The sequence below is a fragment of the Gekko japonicus genome, unplaced genomic scaffold (genome assembly GCF_001447785.1).
Source record: "Gekko japonicus isolate JY-2015 unplaced genomic scaffold, Gekko_japonicus_V1.1 scaffold217, whole genome shotgun sequence".
NCBI lineage: Eukaryota > Metazoa > Chordata > Lepidosauria > Squamata > Gekkonidae > Gekko > Gekko japonicus.
Genome location: NW_015164188.1, coordinates 1,368,595 through 1,389,679, shown reverse-complemented (window position 1 = coordinate 1,389,679; position 21,085 = coordinate 1,368,595). Strand labels below are relative to the sequence as shown.

Here is a 21,085-nt window from a genome sequence, read left to right as displayed (position 1 = left end):
AATGGCCCACTTTTGTTTATTTAAAAACATTTTAACATCACATGGCATGTATGGGTTATATATCATTTAGCTGTATTAGAAACCAAAAACAGGAGGCAATTTAAATGCCATGAGTTTTATGTAATTTTGAGAACAGAAAAGACCATTGCAGTTTAATCTCAAGTGAGGAGAAACTACAAAAGGCACTCGGAACTTCTGAATCAAACGAGAGTTTTCACTAAGAAAATAAGAACATAAGAAGAACCCTGCGGGGCAGGCCCATAGTTAATGTGGGGCCCATGGGGCCTGCCCCCCTAGCATTTCTTCTGGGGCCTCAACCCTGAGCCTTGGCTTTTCCTCCCCCTGAGCCCCACAGTAGCTACATGCTTGTCAGCAAAACAGACTGCATAAGATCACAGGTCCGTTCTCACAAGACCATCTTCTGCAACCAGGGAGAGGAGGGTGAAGGAGGAGGCAATCCTATGTGCTGGGGGAGGTGTGTGTGTGATATACAAGTGGCCTCGCCAGTACTGGGAATGGAGGGAGAAAGAAGGAGAAGCTCAAGTGAGGGAGCCCCTCCCAGCCTGAGCCACTAATGGGAACAGCTGGGGGAAGGGAGGCAGGATCACCTCAAAGAGGGCTTGGCTATTATCTCTCCTGAGCAATTGAGAAAGTCTGGGAAAGCAAGCTATGATGCAGCAGCAGCAAGGAGGAAGAAGCAGGAGATAGCCAGTCCTTTGCGAGCCTGATAGAAGCCCTCTGGGGGCCTGATCTTCCCCCCAGGCCACAGGTTTGACACTCCTGCTTTAATACTTTATCATCCTATCTTTTGGAAAGGAGATATATATATGTCCCTTACTCTCAACATGCTTGCCCCTGCCAAGGAAATGTAGGCCCGTAGTTAATGCGGGGCCCATGGGGCCTGCCCCCTAGCATTTCTTCTGGGGCCCCAACCCTGAGCCTTGGCTTTTCCTCCCCCTGAGCCCCACAGTAGCTACATGCCTGTTGGTGAAACAGGGGCTGCATAGGATCGCAGGTCTGATTGCAACCGGGGAGAGGCGGGTGAAGGAGGAGGCAATCCTATGTGCTGGTGTGTGTGTGTGTGTGTTGTGTGATCGACAAGTGGCCTCGCCAGTGCTGGGAATGGAGGGAGAAAGAAGGAGAAGCTCAAGTGAGGGAGCCCCTCCCAGCCTGAGCCACTAATGGGAACAGCTGGGGGAAGGGAGGCAGGATCACCTCCAAGAGGGCTCGGCCGGCTATGCCAGAGGTGCTACTCAGGGTGCCTTCCTAAACAGCTGCCTGGAGCGGGCACCAGCAGGAGCACTTGATATGGCAACATTGCGAAAGTGTGTGGGAGGCTGGGCATGCCACATGCCACGCAAGGAAGTCATTGCACAGGACAAGGCACAGGATCCAAAGGACATTGGTTTGCATAGCTGATCGGCCCCATCCAAACCAGCACAGTCCGATGGGGGAGGGGGGGAATGCACGTAGCTCCAGACACATATACAATGACTGGCCCCGAGTAAAAAAATTGCCCCCCTCGAGCAAAAAGATGCTAGCTATGGGGCTGCTGCTGGGTCAGACGAGTGGTCCATCTAGTTCAGCAACCTGTCTCACACAGGGGCCGACTAGTTCCTCTGCAGGGCCAACAGTAGGGTATAGAAGTTAAGGCTGATGTTTCCTCTTGGCACTGGTATTCAGAGGTTTACTGCCTCTGAAAGTGGATGGTCCCTTTAGTCACTATGGCTAGTAGCTGCTGATAGACCTATCCTCCATAAACCTATGCCTATTGTCTATGCCTGTGGTCATCACTACTACATCACTACTACAACCCCACATAGGGATTTTTGGGTATTTGGATATTGGGGATGCAACTTTTTGGTATTCCAGGAAAATTGCAACACAAAAACAAGAGGCAACCTTTTCAACAAACAAACAGCTTAATTGTGACAGTTTTGTTGGTGGTGGCATATCTCTGATTTAGAGTAGCACAGCTCCACTTGCAACAAAGAAACAATTTCATATCAAAATGCTAAAACCTCTGAGTTTGTAGCTTGAGTATCAGCAATATGCTTCCGACAGCCAACTGGTTTTAGTCGACCTGTATCTGGGTTCTGTACATGGAGAAAAACAAACCAAAAGTGAATCTATATTATGGAGAAGTGACACTAGTTTCTAGAGCTGGTGCTCTGGACCTCCTTATCTAGATGTGGGTAAAATGAGCCCTTCCAGAACAGGTAAGTCTTGGGGTGTTTTTAGACCCTATGGTACTTTTCAAGAAACAAGGTCTCTCCAGTAGCATGTTGTTAGAAAGTCATCTCCCCTCCTAAACTAGTGTGATATGGCCATGGTGATCCATTCTATAGCAACCTGGGCTTGATTACTGTAATGTAACATAATGTGCTGTACCTCATGTTGTCCTTAAAGACAACACAACAACTTCAGCTAGTGAAAAATGTGGGTACCTGTTTGCTTACAGGGGCAAGTCAATACTTAATTAATTAAAGTATGTGTACCCAACTGAACGCAGATTTCCAGAGAACAGCAAGGAGAGATAAGGAGGCCTTCCTGAATGAACAGTGCAAAGTAATAGAAGAAAACAATAGAATGGGAAGGACTAGAGATCTCTTCAAGAAAGTTGGAGAAATCAAGGGAGCGTTCCATGCAAAGCTGGCCATGATAAAGGACAAAAACGGTAGGGACCTAACAGAAGCAGAAGAGATTAGGAAAAGATGGCAAGAATACACAGAAGAACTATACAAGAAAGACCTCGATGTCCTTGACAACCACGACGGTATAATCACTGACCTCGAGCCAGACATCCTGGAATGTGAAGTTAAATGGGCCTTAGAAAGCATTGCTAACAACAAAGCTAGTGGAGGTGATGGTATTCCAGCTGAGCTATTCAAAGTCTTAGAAGATGATGCTGTTAAAGTGCTGCACTCCATTTGCCAGCAAATTTGGAAAACTCAACAGTGGCCACAGGATTGGAAAAGATCAGTATACATTCCAATCCCAAAGAAGGGCAACGCCAAGGAATGTTCAAACTATCGCACAATTGCACTCATATCACACGCTAGCAAGGTCATGCTCAAGATCCTACAAGCTAGGCTTCAACAGTACGTGGATAGAGAACTACCAGAAGTACAAGCGGGGTTTCTGACACTGTCTAACCATCTCATCCTTTGCCGTCCCCGTCTTCTTTGACCTTCAATCTTTCCCAGCATCAGGGTTTTCTCCAGTGAGTGCAAACATGTCTTTCAAATGCCGGGAAAGATGCCTGGCTTTAAAGTTTGATGCGAACGTATCAAGCAAGCTAGTACTGTGAAAGGGTCATTATGGCTCCTGATTCTGCCACTTTCTCCAGATACTTGGTGACATATCTCTGCAGGTCTGCTATTGGTTCACTGACTTCAGCCTTTGAGAAGTTCCTGGTGGTGATGCACTGTGCTAAAACTGATGCTGCTTTTGGAAGAGCAGTTCTTCAGAGCCTGTTTCTTCAAGACGACCTGCAGATAACATCAGGTACATGGCTCCCTAGTCATCAAATCACCGCAGACTGTGACTGCAGCCATGAAATTAAAAGACGCCTGCTCCTTGGGAGGAAAGCGATGGCGAACCTAAACAGCATGATAAAAAGTAGAGACATCACCCTGCCAACAAAAGTCCGCATGGTCAAAGCAATGGTATTCCCAGTAGTCATGTATGGCTGTGAGAGTTGGACTATAAGGAAGGCCGAGCGCCGAAGAATAGATTCTTTTGAACTATGGTGCTGGAGGAGACTCTTGAGAGTCCCTTGGACTGCAAGAAGAACAAATCAGTCAATCCTCAAAGAAATCAACCCTGACTGTTCCCTGGAAGGCCAGATAATGAAACTGAAGCTCAAATACTTTGGCCACCAAATGAGAAGGGAGCACTCACTGGAGAAGACCCTGATGCTGGGAAAGATTGAAGGTCAAAGAAGACGGGGACGGCAAAGGATGAGATGGTTAGACAGTGTCAGCGATGCAACGAACATGAAATTGAGCCAACTTCGGAGGACGGCGGAAGACAGGAGAGCCTGGCGGGAGATTGTCCATGGGGTCGCGAAGAGTCGGACTCGACTGTGCGACTGAACAACAACAACCCCATTTTTCTCATCAAAGGGACCTGGAGCAGCATATAACAGGGGACAAATCCACAATATACATAAACCCATTAAAAAACAATCCCCACCTCAACAACTCTATCTTAGGCCCGTCCTGGACTAGTTCTCTGGCTCGTCTAAAGGCATGATCTGAGAGCCGTGATGTGAGCCTTTTCACTTGCACCTCTGGCCATGCCCGCCACCCTGTACAAGATGGGGAAAACAAATCCTCAGCAAGATGGCATAGTAAAGGTGTTATTTATGGCCAGTTTACATCTCTGTTGCAATAACTTCACTGGTTACTAAAATGCAGCTCCAGTTCAAGTTGCTGATTTAAAATCCTTTACCAACTGCAGTCTATGTTCTTTAAGGATGGCTTCTCTTTGTACAAACGCATGCCCCCAAATCACTGCAAAATCAGAGTTTTCTTTTTGTGGCTACACCAATCAGCATCTGTTAAGAACTGAGCCTCTTCTGTTGTTGCACCATCTCTCTTTAAGGGCCTTCTGGTGCCCCTTTTAAAATCTATAGAGAGCCATGACCATTTCACATCTCAAGTCCTCTCTCTTACTCACAAAGACATCAGCATGTAAGGACGTCCAGGCCGTTTTAATAATTGCCCCTCACTTGCCCTGAGCCTGGCAACTATTTGGATGGGAGACCTCCAAAGAATACCAGAGTCAGGAGGCAGAGGCAGGCTATCAAGCCACTTAACTGAATGTCCTCCATGACCCAGTAGGAGTCACCAGAGGTCGACATGACTTCCAGGGCATGCACACACACATGTACTCACACAAAAAAAATTTGCCCTCAGTCATACACTTCACTGAGTTATTGGGGTTGGGGGCTCATAAACTGTTCCATTCACATGCTGCCAACATTTATTCATTTCCTAAAACATATATAGACCAAGATCTTAACTTGTGTATGTGTGTTTCTTTAAAACAAACAGCTCACAAGGTTAAATAAACAAGGAGTTAACTGGTTTGAACATAAGATGGAAGAAAATAAGGTAGCGATTACGAGGTTTCTTTTCTATAGAACTTTTGAACTGTTTCCCTGGGATCTTGTGTTACAAATTAATTCTTTTTAGTCAGCTAGCTTTAAGGTGATCTTCGCCACCATTTCACTCAGCCAGACATACTCTTTCCTCCCTAACTGCTCTCTAACTGCCTCTTAACATCTCTTTTCCAACTGTCTATCACTAACATTTCACCAGTTCCCGTTGGTCACTCTTGGGGAGAGGCAGAATCTAACCTGTCTATCACATATTGTTTTCTGATGTACTCATTTTATTAAAAAGCCTTAACAAGATCAATCTACCTGTATCTTGGATGTGACTATGATATCTCAAGTAGACACAGCATGGGCACAACCTTCTTGTGACAGGGAATTATGATAAAATTTTTGCTCTGGAAGGCTATCTATATGTTTTAGAATTCCTTAAATACCAAAGAGCCTTCACCTTGATATACTTTAATACAGAGGTGTCAACCTCATTTGTTATAGGGGCCGGATTTGACATAAATAGGATTTTGTTGGGCCCAGCCATGTGTGTTATGAAATGTAATGCCAGGTAGTGGAGATATAAATTTTATAAAGGGCACAAACACAAATGCTTTATTTTACTTAAAATAAAAACATGCTTGAAACATTAACACTCTTGCAATATTTTGTTTATTTAACAGTCACTGATAACTGACACCTCTTGCTCTGAATTATTGCATCAAAATATCTGTGCTGTAGCAAACTTGAGTATGCTGTTCAAGTGTGTCTCTGTAAGCTGCAAAACTACTTTTGATTTACTAACAATCATTACAGAAATCTCATACTCAGAGTTCTGAGCCTAGGACCCAGGGGACAACATAAAATGGCTGGGCATTGTGAGCTTTTGTACATAAATTGCTTAGTGTGCTGGTCAAGAACATGAGAAGGCACCATGACACAGACTGAGGGCTGTGTGTTTGTCTACAAAACTATAGTCTTCCTCAGTGGTTAGTAGCAGTCTGCTATCTGGAAAGTCTAAGTTCAAAATCCCCAAAGGAAATGTGCTGGGTGAACTTGGTCTGGACACACACTCTCAGCCTAATCCATCTCACTGGCTTGTTGTACATATTGCTTTCCTACTGAGGAAGACTGGATCACAAGGGCATGAATACAGTGAAAAGGGGGAGGGAACCTAGTTGCACCCAGGAGAGCCCTGGTATAATGAGCCCAACAAAACACACACACACTGTAGCAAGGCATACAAAAGCTCGTATCTCGGATAACACATTGTTGGTCTTAAAGGTGCTTTGTTTCTCTCCCCTGTGATTGAGGCAGCCAAGCAAAGCAAGCTCTCCCTCATTCCCTCCCTTCCAGGACGAGCCTCAGCCAACGGAAGGGAAAAAAGGCTTGCCTTTGACTCCTGTCTGATTGAGGCAGCCTGGCCAGGAAGCAAGCTCTGGCTCCTTCACTCCCTTCCCCTGGGAGGGGAAAGAGCCTCAGCCACTGCAGGGAACAGAAGCTTGTCTATTATCTCTCCTGAGCAATTAAGAAAGTCTGGGAAAGCAAGCTATGATGCAGCAGCAGCAAGCAGGAAGAAGCAGGAGACAGCCAGTCCTTTGCGAGCCTGATAGACGCCCTCTGGGGGCCTGATCTGCCCCCCAGGCCACATGTTTGACACTTCTGCTTTAATACTTTATCATCCTCTCTTTTGGAAAGGAGATACATATATGTCCCTTACTTTCAACATGCTTGCCCCTGCCAAGGAAATGACTGAAACAGTCAACTATATGTTATTGCATTGCCCTCTGTATAGGGATATTCTGTCTCTCTATATAACTCCAATCTTATTAAAATTTCCAGGCAGACTTGATGAATGTTATATTTCTCTCCTCCTTTCAGATTGTTGTAATGAGAGAACCTTTAATGTGGTCAAATTTTGTGTCTCAGTATGTTTAACAAGGAAACAGCTGGTTAAGTCTCTTTATTAATGTCTGTACTACCGAAATCAGCCTACTATGTGACTTTAAAATTTTATTGTATATAGATGTGCTGCTAACTCTGTCTGTGTGTCGATCCTGGATGATCCATGATCCTAACAAATAAAGATAAAAGAAAAAATGATTTGCTGCGGGTAAAGTTACATCTATTGAGCTGTTGATAGTTAAGGCAGAAGATTCTGGCAAGAGCTAAGAAGCTGAGAAGGTGAAAAACCCTTATGTGAAAAGGTGGAAACTGTTCCCTTGACCAGAGATTAGTCAAAGAGGGTTGGTTTGTAATTTTTTCAAGATTGTCTAACAGTTTAAAATGTGTCAGTGTAAATGAAGTGTTTTGGGCTTTTCTCCCTTGTGACAATAATATTAAACTCCTCTTACTTGGCTATAGACATCTATCCAGAGGGACTATTTGTTTTATGAAAATATGCTTAGCAAAAGGGATGCATTTTCATATGTGGCATACCTGCCTTCCTATTCAACCCCTGTCTCTTCAAATGTTGCCATATCCAGAGCATTTTTCATCTCTAGAATCAGAAGAGTATCCCTACTGAAAGTTACTTCAAATATGTGACCACCTCTAGATCTTCCTCATATTATTTCCTGCAGAGTATGCCATTTTTCTCATTACCCATCCTAAAGCGCCTATGGACCTAGACATCTGAAAGCTGAAGAGTAATTAAAATGAAAACTCTATTACTTTTGGCATAGTTAGTTCTCTTTATGCCGGCAGGAGACATGGCAAATAATCAGCTACTTTGATATTAACAGGGCTGCCAAGATAGTAAAAAGAGAAAAACAACTGTGCTTCAAAGTTATAAGGGCAGTTTGTTATCAAGGTGGGAGTGAAATATTAAGATGAAATGAAATCTCAGAGTCTTTAAAAGTGCCTTTGTTATGTACTGTATGAAAAATGAGGTGTTGTGGAGAAAAGGATGAGGCAATAATGGAAAATGAACAGAATAAAAGGGAAGGAGAGTAAAGCAAAGATTGGTTGCAAAATTATGAGACCCCACCAGGAAGGCTGTGAAACATTAAACAAATCTGTTGTATCTGAATAAAAGTGGTATTCTATATGTTGCTTTAGGAGAGGTGGGGCAGGGAAAGCCTTGAAGACCTTCCTGCATCAGAGAGTCCAATGGATGTGATTCAATGTGGTGATGGTCTGTAACTGGTCCAACCTGCAATAGATGCCAGTCATTATTAACACAGGTGATATGCATGCATCTGTAATTCACCGTCACTTTCTACTTTTGCCCAATGGCTGATATTTTGTAAAGTGACTGTGGTGCAAAAGCACATTTTCATATACACACCCAGGGCAATCCCAAACACTGGTCCAAGCTAGACATTCAGAGCTCAGAACAGTGATGTACTGCTGGATGCTGGATGCATGCTGAATGTCACTTAAGACAAATAGCTTCTCTCTGAAAGTAACTGACCAGAAATTGTGGTAATTCAAGCATCCGTAGTATAAAGAAGGACTGAAGTTAGAAGACTAATAGTCCCTAATGACGACTCTAGGTGTGTAGAATCAGAAGAGTATCCCTACTGAAAGTTACTTCAAATATGTGACCACCTCTAGATCTTCCTCATATTATTTCCTGCAGAGTATGCCATTTTTCTCATTACCCATCCTAAAGCGCCTATGGACCTAGACATCTGAAAGCTGAAGAGTAATTAAAATGAAAACTCTATTACTTTTGGCATAGTTAGTTCTCTTTATGCCGGCAGGAGACATGGCAAATAATCAGCTACTTTGATATTAACAGGGCTGCCAAGATAGTAAAAAGAGAAAAACAACTGTGCTTCAAAGTTATAAGGGCAGTTTGTTATCAAGGTGGGAGTGAAATATTAAGATGAAATGAAATCTCAGAGTCTTTAAAAGTGCCTTTGTTATGAACTGTATGAAAAATGAGGTGTTGTAGAGAAAAGGATGAGGCAATGATGGAAAATGAACAGAATAAAAGGGAAGGAGAGTAAAGCAAAGATTGGTTGCAAAATTATGAGACCCCACCAGGAAGGCTGTGAAACATTAAACAAATCTGTTGTATCTGAATAAAAGTGGTATTCTATATGTTGCTTTAGGAGAGGTGGGGCAGGGAAAGCCTTGAAGACCTTCCTGCATCAGAGAGTCCAATGGATGTGATTCAATGTGGTGATGGTCTGTAACTGGTCCAACCTGCAATAGATGCCAGTCATTATTAACACAGGTGATATGCATGCATCTGTAATTCACCGTCACTTTCTACTTTTGCCCAATGGCTGATATTTTGTAAAGTGACTGTGGTGCAAAAGCACATTTTCATATACACACCCAGGGCAATCCCAAACACTGGTCCAAGCTAGACATTCAGAGCTCAGAACAGTGATGTACTGCTGGATGCTGGATGCATGCTGAATGTCACTTAAGACAAATAGCTTCTCTCTGAAAGTAACTGACCAGAAATTGTGGTAATTCAAGCATCCGTAGTATAAAGAAGGACTGAAGTTAGAAGACTAATAGTCCCTAATGACGACTCTAGGTGTGAGGCCCAGGTACTGTATTCATGATAGCTTGGCTGGTGACTGGTGTGCTTTCTGCTGTGCTTTAGCACCATCACTGTGGATGGCTAAAGGGTGGTACCACACCTGTCAGCTCAGCATACAGCAGGTGATCCCAAGAGCCAATAAGGTTCCACCCAGTCCTATACACTTTCTGGCTGTGATCTGGCTCCACAGTAGGGTTGCCAACTCTGGGTTGGGAAATACCTGGAGAGTTTGGGGGTGGAGCTGGAGGAAGGAGGCATTCGGGGAAGGAGCAACCTCAGTGAGGTATAATCCAAAGCAGTCTTTTCCTCCAGGGGAACTGATCACTGTCATCTGGAGATTTCCAGACCCCACCTGGAGGTTGGCAACCTTACTCCACAGCCTGAGCTGGTCTCAAGATGGCTATAACTACTTATTCACTTATCTGCTGCCTCTTTCCTGGTCTAACCACGTTGGTAGAGTAATTAACACAGCAATGGTAGCCTGAGCTGGTCTCAAGACGGCTATAACTACTTATTCACTTATCTGTTGCCTCTTTCCTATGGCATTATACCCCACTGAGGTCTAACCACATTGGAAGAGTAATTAACACAGCAACGGTGTGCAACCTGATTAAAGTGTAGATAAAGGTTTATTTAGGAACTAATATACTTGATACTAAAAAGGAGAGACAGAGACAGGGTCCTAACTACATCTCCACCTGAGAGAGGGTCAGACACAGTGTGGACCTTCCAAGAAGAAACAGGATATTGCCTTAAGAGTAGCAATCTGGAGACAGCAAAGGAATGACACTTGAGAGAAGGTGCTGATCTCATTGTCCTATCTAATTCTCTTCTTGCTGACCGTTTCAAGGTCTTCTTATCTTCTTTGCACACCAGACATTGCCTCTTCCGACAAACCACCCACCTGGGTGTTTCCCAGAGTGCCTCCAGACCACAGTGCTGCTTTGTTTTAACAATGCTGAAGAAGCTGCTACCTTGAAGCTTCTACAGTCATGTTAACATTCAAAAGCACCTATACATACATACACACAAAAATGATGATGATAACAATTTTATACCCTCTCCTATCCCACGAGTGGGCTCAGGGTGGCTCTAGTGAGCTCAGGGCGTATAATTAATGCTGGTGACTACCCTGTTAGCTGCCCTCCTTCTTCAAGTAGATTCATAGAATCGTAGAATCATAGAATGTTAGAGCTGGAAGGGACCTTGCAGGTCATCTAGTCCAACCCCCTGCACTCTGCAGGAGTATACTGAAAGATAGCCCTACATACCTACAACATACCCGAAAAATGGTCGTCCAGCATCCACTTGAAAACGAAGGAGCATCCACCACCTCCTGAGGCAGACTGTTCCACTGCTCAACCACTCTTACAGTTAGGAAACTGTAATTTTGATTGTTTGAACATAAAAATGCTCTGTTTTCTCTTAGCTTCAAATCAAAGTTCAGTATCTTTTTTAATGGGGGGGGGTCATATTTGACCACTTTCTGATTCAGGCTTTTAATGAAAAGGTATCCTGCCATGTTAGTTCTCTTTCTTATTCATTCAGTCTTTCTGGAGAAAGGCTCCTGCTGTTGCCAGCCACGAAGTTCCAGCTTTGTAGAAAACATAAAACTATTATGCAAAATTTGCGTATCTTCGATACAGATCAGAGTTAAAAAGGGGTCCTACTATCTTTGCTGGTTCCTTGCTGCTTGATCAATTTTTCATCTCATTATGCCCAGTGTTGCCTTTTCAGCATTAGCTTATACAGTAGCCTTGATGCTGAAGAAGGAAGAAAGCTATTAAATTTGATCTTCAAGTTCTCCCCAGAGGTATAGAACAACAACAAAGCAATTTGCCCCCCTTATTAAGAAAGTGATTGAGGGCATCGATTGGGGCATATAAGTCCAGCATATATGACACAACCACAGCAGCCTTTATTGTGTACAAAAAAATATTACCTCTGAATGTGTCACACCATATTATTATCACTTAAAACCAATATTTTAGGTTGATAATCTGCTCTGGTCAGCTCTCTCAGCTGTGCTCTTCATGACAAAAGGTGGCAATGGGAACCTGATGATTAAATTATTAAGATGTAATTCATTTCACTCATTCCAAGGCATGATTCTTTTTATCCAGCTTGTTGCTGCTAATGAAAGTCAGATTCAATTAGAGTTTTGTTGGGATGGGGACTTGATGTAATGGGGTTTATCAGCTTATTGAACAAAGGATGAGAGGCAGAAAAAGTTTGCCAGCAAAGACTTAGCTGTGTAGATCGTGCCATATCAAACAGAACAAAACTGGCCAACTAGCAGGAGAGTTTAAACCTGGTTTAGAAGGGGGAAAAATATCAACACCCCAAAACCTAGGAGGGATTAACATCTTATAGGGATTTAATTTCAGGTAAAACTTTTCTTTTCCCCACGAATACTTCTGTTGGTTAGGTGCTGAATGAATATCTTAAACCAGTAGAGCCCTGAAGAATAAGGTAATACATGTACATGATATATGAATCTCCCCCATTAAACTTCTTCGGTGTCTTTAATTTTTATCCATCAGAAATAAAAGAAGTGCTGAAGCAGAACTTTAGAATTTCACTGTGAATTAGATAAGATTTGCAATTTCCTCAAAGCAATATAAGTAAAACACATTAGAATATATATATATTTAAAATACATTGTTGTCGGCTATGGGGGGGGGAGAAGCATGAATGTTCAACAGAATAGGCAAAGGGAAATAATTGTCCCTATTTTTATATTTAACATCTCATGTGTTTTATGTATGGAGCTGAACCATTAGAAATTTGGGTTCAGTTCGGGTTTGGGATGAGCAGGATTTTTTTTAAACTCTCTAGTTCACTTCCAGTTAAGTTTCCCAACATTGCCTCAGTAAATATCAGGAGTTTTGGTTGGCAGTGCCTGGGGAGAGTGGTGTTTGGGGAACATGTGATGTCATTTTTGGGTGATGCTTCTAGTCTGTATGGTCATTACCAGAGAGACTGGGGAAATCTCCCACTCATCAATTCCTTTAAAGTGGAGAATTGCTTCTGAAGACATATAATTCCTCACCCTGGGTGGGTAAATAGAATGCCTAGTTCTGACATGCACTAAACTTTTTTTCTCCACTGCACAAGTGGTCAGCACACTGGCTAGGGTTACTAGCACCATTTTGACATCCCCCAGGAGTGTTTGGGAGGGTGTAACCTGGAGAAGGAGAGTGTCACTAACACTGTGACATCACTTCAGCGTGGGCACTCAGAAGTGACATCACAACATCTGTAACACTCTAAGAACTTCCCCAAATCTCTATGGTTTTTACCATAGAGATTGGGGGAGTTTTAGAGCATGGTGGATAATGTGCTTTCTCTTCTGGGTGCTCACCAGGAAGTGACATCATGGCATCTGCACCATCATTCCTCCCCATTTTCCCCTCACTGCACTATCAAGTCAGTATGAGGTCTGTAGCATGGGGCAGGAGGCTGCTCACCATGAGCAGGCAACTGGTAAGCCTAATACTGCCACTCCCTGCCCCCAAACCTTTGGTAAGACAACTGGAAATAGGGAAAGGAAAATGGTAGTGAACAGATAGATACATAAAAACAGGAATAAAGGAAGGAAAACAATAAAGAAAAAAGAAGAAAAGTAACAAATCAGAAAGAAAAAAGGAGCAATAAAAATGAAGATGAGTAGAATGGGGAAGGGGACATTTCTCCCCAGTTATTTGGGGACGAGAGTATCTCCCTTCCATAACCTATAATCAGATAGTACACCCCCATCATTATAACCATGGTTACTCAGATTTGCCCTCTGTTATTGTCCATGAAAAATGGGGTGAAGGTTCTATTTTTTTGCACTGCTATGGCATGCTGGGGTTAATGGAAGCTCTTCACAAAATGGCTGCTCAAAAACTTGATAATTGTTGCCTATAATAAGTAATTTGTGTTTTATTAATGCCAGTTGACGAGAGGTAACAAACTAAGCATTAGGACTAGTCATCAAGAGAGGCCTTGTGAAAAACACCAAAGCTATTATTTTATTAATCAGTTTAAACCAGGTAAACATTATTGTACCCCATCTTTCAAACTAGGCTTCCTTTCCTACAATTCATATAACATTCCTTTATTGTTTATTATCATCTCCCATGCTTCCAATTCCATAGGGCTCTTTCATTAATTTTTACTGTAAGTGGAGTCTATCTTACAAGGAGTATTTGAAGCAAAAACTGGACAAAGCCCTTTGGTAGGAACCAAATTTAAAGATATTTTAACCCCACCCCCAGTAGTCTAGTAGATCCCCTGCAGAGCAAGAGATTAACCCAGGTGGCCACAATTGTCTAGGGTTGATGGCCCCCAGGTGGGAGCAGGGGATCCCCTAGCTAGCCGGGGAAAGCTCTGCAGAAGCAATGTCATCATGCCGGGGATATCACATGGTTATGCTCTGGTGTTTGGGGCAAAACTCTATGGCAACCATAGAGTTTTGCCCCAAATACCAGCATGATGACATCACTTCTGCCTAACTTCATCACATTGGGGAAATCATGTGCTGTGACGTCACCCCACTACCAGAAAGCTCCCTCTCGCTCCCCGCTGATGAGAGACTAGAACCTGGCAACCCTACAATTGTCTAATACCATCTCCCTTACAGTAAACTCGATAAGACTCTATCTATCCTTTTAAAAAGCTCACTAACCTACTAAAACCAAGAGTATAACATACCCTGTTTAGAGATGGTAGAATGGCAGCGGGGAGGAAGTTAAAGTGCCAAAGAAATACAAGAGGTTTCTAGTGTTGGTTCAAGAATCCTGCACTCTGAGGCCTTGTTGCTGGACAACCTTGTGGGCAGACAAGCCTCTATTTTCACACCAAAAGGACTATTAGTCCCAACCCTGCCTACCAATCTCCTCCCCCCCCCCCCATGACTCACTGGAAAATGTAGCTTTTCCAAATACATCTGGAGTCCTCACCTTCAAAATAGTCCCCTGAGTGCCTGAATACTGATCCACTTACACCCCAAAAACCTTGTTGGTCTCTAGGTGCTACTGGACTCAAATCCAACTGCTCTACTGCAGACCAACATGGCTACTCTCTGAAGCTGGTTATCACTATGTATTTTTTAAGGGGTGGGATTTGGTTCAAGTTCAGAGCAACTGAACGATTTTAGGTTCAACATCAGTCCTGTTTCACTGGAAAAAGCCTTCCTTTGGCCTTGGTTTGGTTAATCTCCCTGGTTTTATGACAATTTCATGGTTTTAAGATGTTCAAAATTGGATACAAAAAGAGATTAAAGCCAATTAGTATGCGACTCAGAAAACTGTCGTCCCCCCACTTGGCATTGCTAGATTTTAAGTCCTGCCATGCACACTTCTCTAACTCAAGAAAGAAACTGATAAAAAAATCTTTGTCTTGTGAAATAACTTCAGTCAACTCTCTTATCAGCTCTCCTTTAAAAGGTTAAAAGGGAATGTAACTGATCTTCATATTGTCTAATCCCACAATCAAGAAGCAATGGGTCAGACTTCTGAGAAGGCAGATTTACAATAAGAATTAGGAAAGAGATCACAAATACAACAATGGGCCAAGCAACTTCAGGGGGTTGTAGAATGACCTCTCTAAGGGAAAAGATCAGATATAGAAGTGAAGATGCTATTAATATTTTCCTGCTCTGATCCAAGCTGTCGAAGACTACAGGAGACCATGCAGCCCATTGTCCGCTGCTGTTACTTGGTGATCCAGGAGAAGAGATGCTTGTCCTGGCCTGGTTAGTTTGAGGGCTTCATCAGCTGGGTCTGAATGCAACATTTTGTCCTCACCCTCTTAAACTCTGCATTGCTTAGCAATTCCAGCAACAAATCTGCAGCCTTCAGCTATTATTGGGGTCCCCCCCCTTTTATAACATGTTTCCAGCTTCAAGATATGGAACAGGAAGCGGTACCCATCCTGCTGCAGAGCAGTGTGTTGGACTACTTGATTCATTTGGTATTCGTCAACACTACTATACTATGTGTACAAGCAACATTTCAAAAAAGTTTAATTGTTAATTTAGTTTATTTACACAGGGCTGGATCCTATGCATCCTTTCCATCCATACAAGAAGCCTTCATCAGGTGCAAGAAGCTCCACTGAAATGAGAGGGCAGGAGAGGGAATTTTATCCGTTTCTTTCCCTCTGCTGCAGCCAGCCATTTTGCAGGGCTTCCACTCCATGTGGGTCCCCGAGCCTCAGTGTCTCCTTTTGGGCTCTCATGGGTCACTTCTGGGGGGGGGAATGGAAAGGCAGGAAAGATCCATCTCAAACTGTACCTTCCAATGGTGCTATATAGGATTCAACCCATAAAGATGACTAGACTCACTAGTCTTGTTCAGCGTCAGCAAGGTTACAACATCCTGTGGCTTATAACTATACCCTGGGACAATAATTCCAAGTTGATTCCATTATTTGGGTGATACATTCAAGTCTGAGGACCACACCTCCGGAAGCTGCTTTGTCAGTATCTAAAAGCAGCTTTAGCCAAACCCTCCGTAGCTTGTGCAGAGATGGAACTGATTTAAAACAAAGATCCTTAATAGAATGCAATAGGTGTTTAATGCTCACCTACAGAGAAATATTAATCAGGAACCAGCAATACCATTATAGCAAAGGTTTATAAAAGGTTTCATCTGCAAAGTCATCTACATTTTTTTAAAGTTAAGCTGGACTTACAACATTGTTCTCCCCTCTTCCATTCTATCAACACAACGAGAACCCTGTAAATTAGGTTAGGCTGAGACAGAGTGACTAGCCCAAGGCCACACAGTGAGCTTCCATGGCAGAGTGAGGGTTCAAAGTTGGGATTCCCAGATCCTAGTTCAACACTCTAACCACTGCATCATACTGGCTGGCAAGCCAGTTACTTGCAGAAGCAAGCAATACATCTGAATAACTTTGTAGAAAAATATAATCATCATCGTCATTGTCGTCGTCATTGTTGTGCATGGTATAGCCAGGAGATCCTCAGATTGTCTGGCTACCTGAAGTGCTTGCTCTTTTTTACCACTAGGTGATGAGCTAGACTTATTTTTTTTGGGGGGGGGCTGAGAGTGCTCTGAGAGCTGTGACTGGCCCAAGGTCACCCAACTGGTTTCATGTGAAGGAGCACGGAATTGAACCCGGTTCTCCAGATTAGAGTCTGCCACTCTTAACCACCACACCACGCTGGCTCTCTTTAGAAAAATAGATTTGCAAAGACAAAAATGGTCCATGAAAAAAGAGCAAATGTATGCACAGTGTTCAAGGAAAACTTTAGAAACCTTTGATAGATATTTTGGTTTGCATATCTGGAAACGGCTCCTAATGCAAAGAAGATCTCATTTTTGTTAGGATCAGGGAATTCTGTGTGATTCCAGATCTTCTACTATAGCAGGAGATCTCCTGATCTGGCAGCCCTTTCCTCACTTCTGCTCCACAGAGTTTTAGGGGAATGTTTTTTTTTGGGGGGGACTGGCATCGCTGAGATGCTGGCATGAAACTTCAAGGGCAAACCTTGGAACTCATGGCATCACAGTGCTCTAGGAGTCACCCAGAACTCTGTAATAAACCCATAATGCTTTGGGTGACTCCTAGAGCACTGCACCAACATCACTTCCAGGTTTTCATGAAAGTTATGTCACAGCAATGTTGTGATGTTACACACCAAGTGGCCACCTGCCCAGTCTCCTGCTGCCGGCCAGCAACCCTATCTGTGAACCCAACTTTAGATCTCTTTCTAAAACCTGATGGCATTATACAAGCCACCTGATGGCATTATCCAAGCCATGAACATTCCTAGTCGGATTACTTTGGAAAAGAATAGAAACAACAACAAAAATCCTGTTGCTCTTTTGTGTGAAGGCCCACATTTCTGTCATATAGCTTTTTTCCTTTTGTATGAATGATTTTTTTTTTAAAAAAAAATTGCATGTGAGATGCACAGATATGCTCAATCCTCTAAAAAGCAGAGAAAAAAGGAAGTGGGTTGGTATCATTTCACACTCAAGCCCTGCTGTTGTTTACGCACGTGGCACGCACGTGGCCATGTGGACAGGTTAAGCTTCGTATCCGAAGACAAACCTGAAGAGGCTATTTCCAACTTCTAGTCCTGCCTTAGGACAGAGCTGTTTTTTTTTTTTTAGCTCAGAGAAACAGGCAGGTCCTCCAGAGGCAGGCGCTTAGGCAGAGAGCTTGCGAGGGAGGGCTTTAAGTTGTTGGAGGAAGTCGCAGCTGTCCGTTCAAGTGCCTCACTCTATAGTAATTGCTTCTCTCAGGTCCTACTCCATAAACAGTTCTGCCTGGGCAAGAATTCATGGTGTAGATGAGATAGATAAAGGTCCTAACCTTGGCCGATTCTGCATCTAGCATTCGCTCCACTGTTTTACCAAACCCATGGAATAGAAATTCCCCTCTGCATTGCATCCCACTTTCACTTTCTTTGATTGTCGGGCTTTACTGCATGATGGTTTCACTTCCTTTGATCTCTCTGTTTTATGGTACTGTCTGCATAGATTTATGACTGGTTTATGGGCAGGGGTGACTCTGCAGTCAGTAGGGCATTGGCCCCGGGTATTTCAATGTGGTTTTGAGCCACATCTTTTTCTGTTCCAGTGAGGGTTTGGTAAAACAACAGAGCGAATGTTAGATGCAGAATGGGCCCTTGTTGAAAGAAAGTTCCATCCTCTTCAAGTGTCTAGAAAAGCATCAGCATAACACATGTTTTCTTATTCACTTTTTGCAGAAGTGCTGAACCATACTTGGGTCCCGGTCACACGGGCCGAAAAATGTGTGTGTGTGGGGGAGCATGGATGTTTGCCCCGGAGCAAAGTAACGTGCGACAGCCCGATCACACGTCCTGTCGAGGTCCCGTGGTTGGGCTGTTAGGTGCCGATCACATGGCTATCCTGCAGCGTGGCAAAGAAGTGGCACGGCGCGATCACACCGACAATCACTAGGCACTGCTTCCGTGGCAAATGGGCATTTATTTTCTCACCAAAAGTTGTCCATGCGCATGATCATTTGTGCGCATCCTGTGGAGACTTAAAAAAAAATTCCAGTTTGCGATGGGACATAGACGGGCACTGGATGCCACGGGATTCAAGCGGAAACACAATCAGACACCTGCTCTTGCCCCACATTTTCAGGAAACTAGTACCTCGTATGTGGTAGTTTCTTACTCCGCATCTTCAGTGAGAAGCCACGGGCTAGCCACGGGTGTGCTACGCCTCCCAGATGTTCCGGTGTGATCGTGCCCGGAAAATCCGCGGGACGATCGTGCCTTTAGCGCAGCAAATGCTCCGTGTGAACGGTGCCTAGGATAGTTTCTCAGCCGCAGAAAAATGTGGAATTGAATTTAGGTCTGCCTGTAGAGCAGTGGGACAGTATCCAACCCTACCCCACCTCACAAAATAATACTGAAAGAGTGTCCTTTAAACACCTACTTGAGGTCTTGGGAAGGATCTGCTCTGATATGGGGGGTCTCCACAGAGTGTTCAAACACTGCTCCTTCTGTGCCTAAAATAAAAACATAAAACATTATATGGAACATATTTAACATCAACACTGCAGGACTCCATTAATGCTTTTTTTTTAAGACAAAGACATCTCTTTAATACCGTAGTTTTATTGGATGGCAATACTCATTTTGCAAGACTTTGTCCATTACTGTGATACAGTTATTTAGGACTACAGTCCACCCAAACCAAAGGAACCAATGAATTGTGACCAATCTAAAGGCTCAAATACATGAACTTCAAAGCAACAGGGGGGCAGAACTTGGTGGGCATGCTGAGCAGCATCCGGGGAGGTCCCCTGCAACTTTTATATCTCTACCTTGTACAGGATCCATTCTCTACAGGCGATCATTTCCCCAGAAAGCATTTTCCTGGGGGCACCTTCTTGGGGGGGGGGCTGTGACTTAGACCCCGTAAATCCAATCCTCACCAAACTCCTGAACCTCCTGAACATCATTGACAGGCAGTCATGTTGACAGGTGCAGGTTCAGGAGTGTATAGAATGGATCCTGTCCAAGCTAGAGACATCAGAGTCACAAGGGGACCTCCCCTGGATGCTCCTCTACATGCCCTCCAAGTTCTGCCCCCCTGTTGCTTGGACCCTGCAAATTCAATCCTCACCAAACTTAAAGGGCAGGTAGAGGAGAGTCAGCTGGTGATCCTTTGTGAGTTTAGTATCTCTATCATGCTGGGGGGGCATTCAACTGGGTCACGGACCTCACAGATTGAACTGGTTCGTTTAGCTCCTAAAAGTTTGTGATAGTTTGCAGTTTGCGAACTGGGCATGCCACAAACCAAACTGCAGTTTCCTGTTTTGTGCCCACTCCTACTGGGCAACAGTGTGTTAATTAAAGGGCCATGGATGCACTTTTTGAAAGCAACACCCATAAAGAAATCAGATATTAAAGTAGACAGTGAGTGGAAAGGTTTCCAAGAGGTATCATTTCAACGAGGACGGGATCCCCAGGCCACATGGAAGTTTTCTAAATGGTGCAGTTCTAAAAGATATTTTCCTGACACAGAGCTTGGCATTCATCATATCCATCCTAATTTAGTACAAGCCACAGCTAGTCATGCATTCACAAATTGAACTCCCCTGAAACTATGGAAACTGAAAATTTAGTACTCTCCGAGACTGACTGGTGTAAACTACTTATTTCTGCTCAATTTACCGGTTACTGAGATCCAGTCTTTGGAAAACGACAATGAATATGGTTTCATTAATATCATTGCAAGCATATATTACAAATTATAGAGCTGAAAGTTTGGTGATGGATGATGTTAGCCATGCATCCAGAGAATGAGCATAATGAGAGAACACTTGTTATGTAAACAGCAGAACAGGAAATTTCACCATGTTTCATCTTGGTCTCAAAAGAGAAGCAGCAACACACAGCGGCACAGTGGCAAATAAAGGCTAAGCTGTGCAATTACACTTTTATTGGTAGAATGGTGCATGCAGAAATTCAACTATAATGTCTCCGTAGCTTCAGGTTTACAGTAAATGAGACTAATCTCAGTGTTGCATTGTTCATTTCAAAGAAGGGACCGAATAGCAGTCTTTTTGGGTCATGGTCAGGCTTTGTTGATGTAAGTTGCGATCCTGTCCTTATATATAAAGGCATTTCGCATCCAACGTTCGATGCGCACCAACAGTGGTTGGCCGCAAGAACTGCCAGTCAGAAGATGCTGGCTGGGTTGGCTGGCTGCTTTGCGGAGTCCCGCCCATGTCAGCCCCGGCCAGCATCTTCCGCTCACTCAGCTCTGGTCCTCAGACAGGACAGGAGGACCATCTGCAGGGTAAGCGCAGGGACAGGCCCTCAAAGCTGAGGCAGGCAAGCCAGGGAGCACTCTGGAGCGCACGCGGGTAGACATTTAAAATTCTCCCTGGGGCTTCTCTGGCTGGGCCGCTTCAGCGGTCCAGCCAGAGAAGCCCCGCAGAGTCGCCATTTCCCTCCCCCCCCACCA

The 21,085-nt window shown here is 43.8% G+C and overlaps 1 protein-coding gene across 1 annotated transcript in view; it reads right to left on the bottom strand.

Annotated features, from left to right (window-relative positions):
- Positions 1 to 21,085, bottom strand: part of SGCZ (sarcoglycan zeta) — a 331,877-nt gene that overhangs the window by 14,025 nt on the left and 296,767 nt on the right. Inside the window, exon 5 of the mRNA XM_015408245.1 lies at positions 19,046 to 19,118. Coding sequence (XP_015263731.1) covers positions 19,046 to 19,118 — 73 coding nt within the window. The remainder of the gene's footprint in view (positions 1 to 19,045; positions 19,119 to 21,085) is intronic.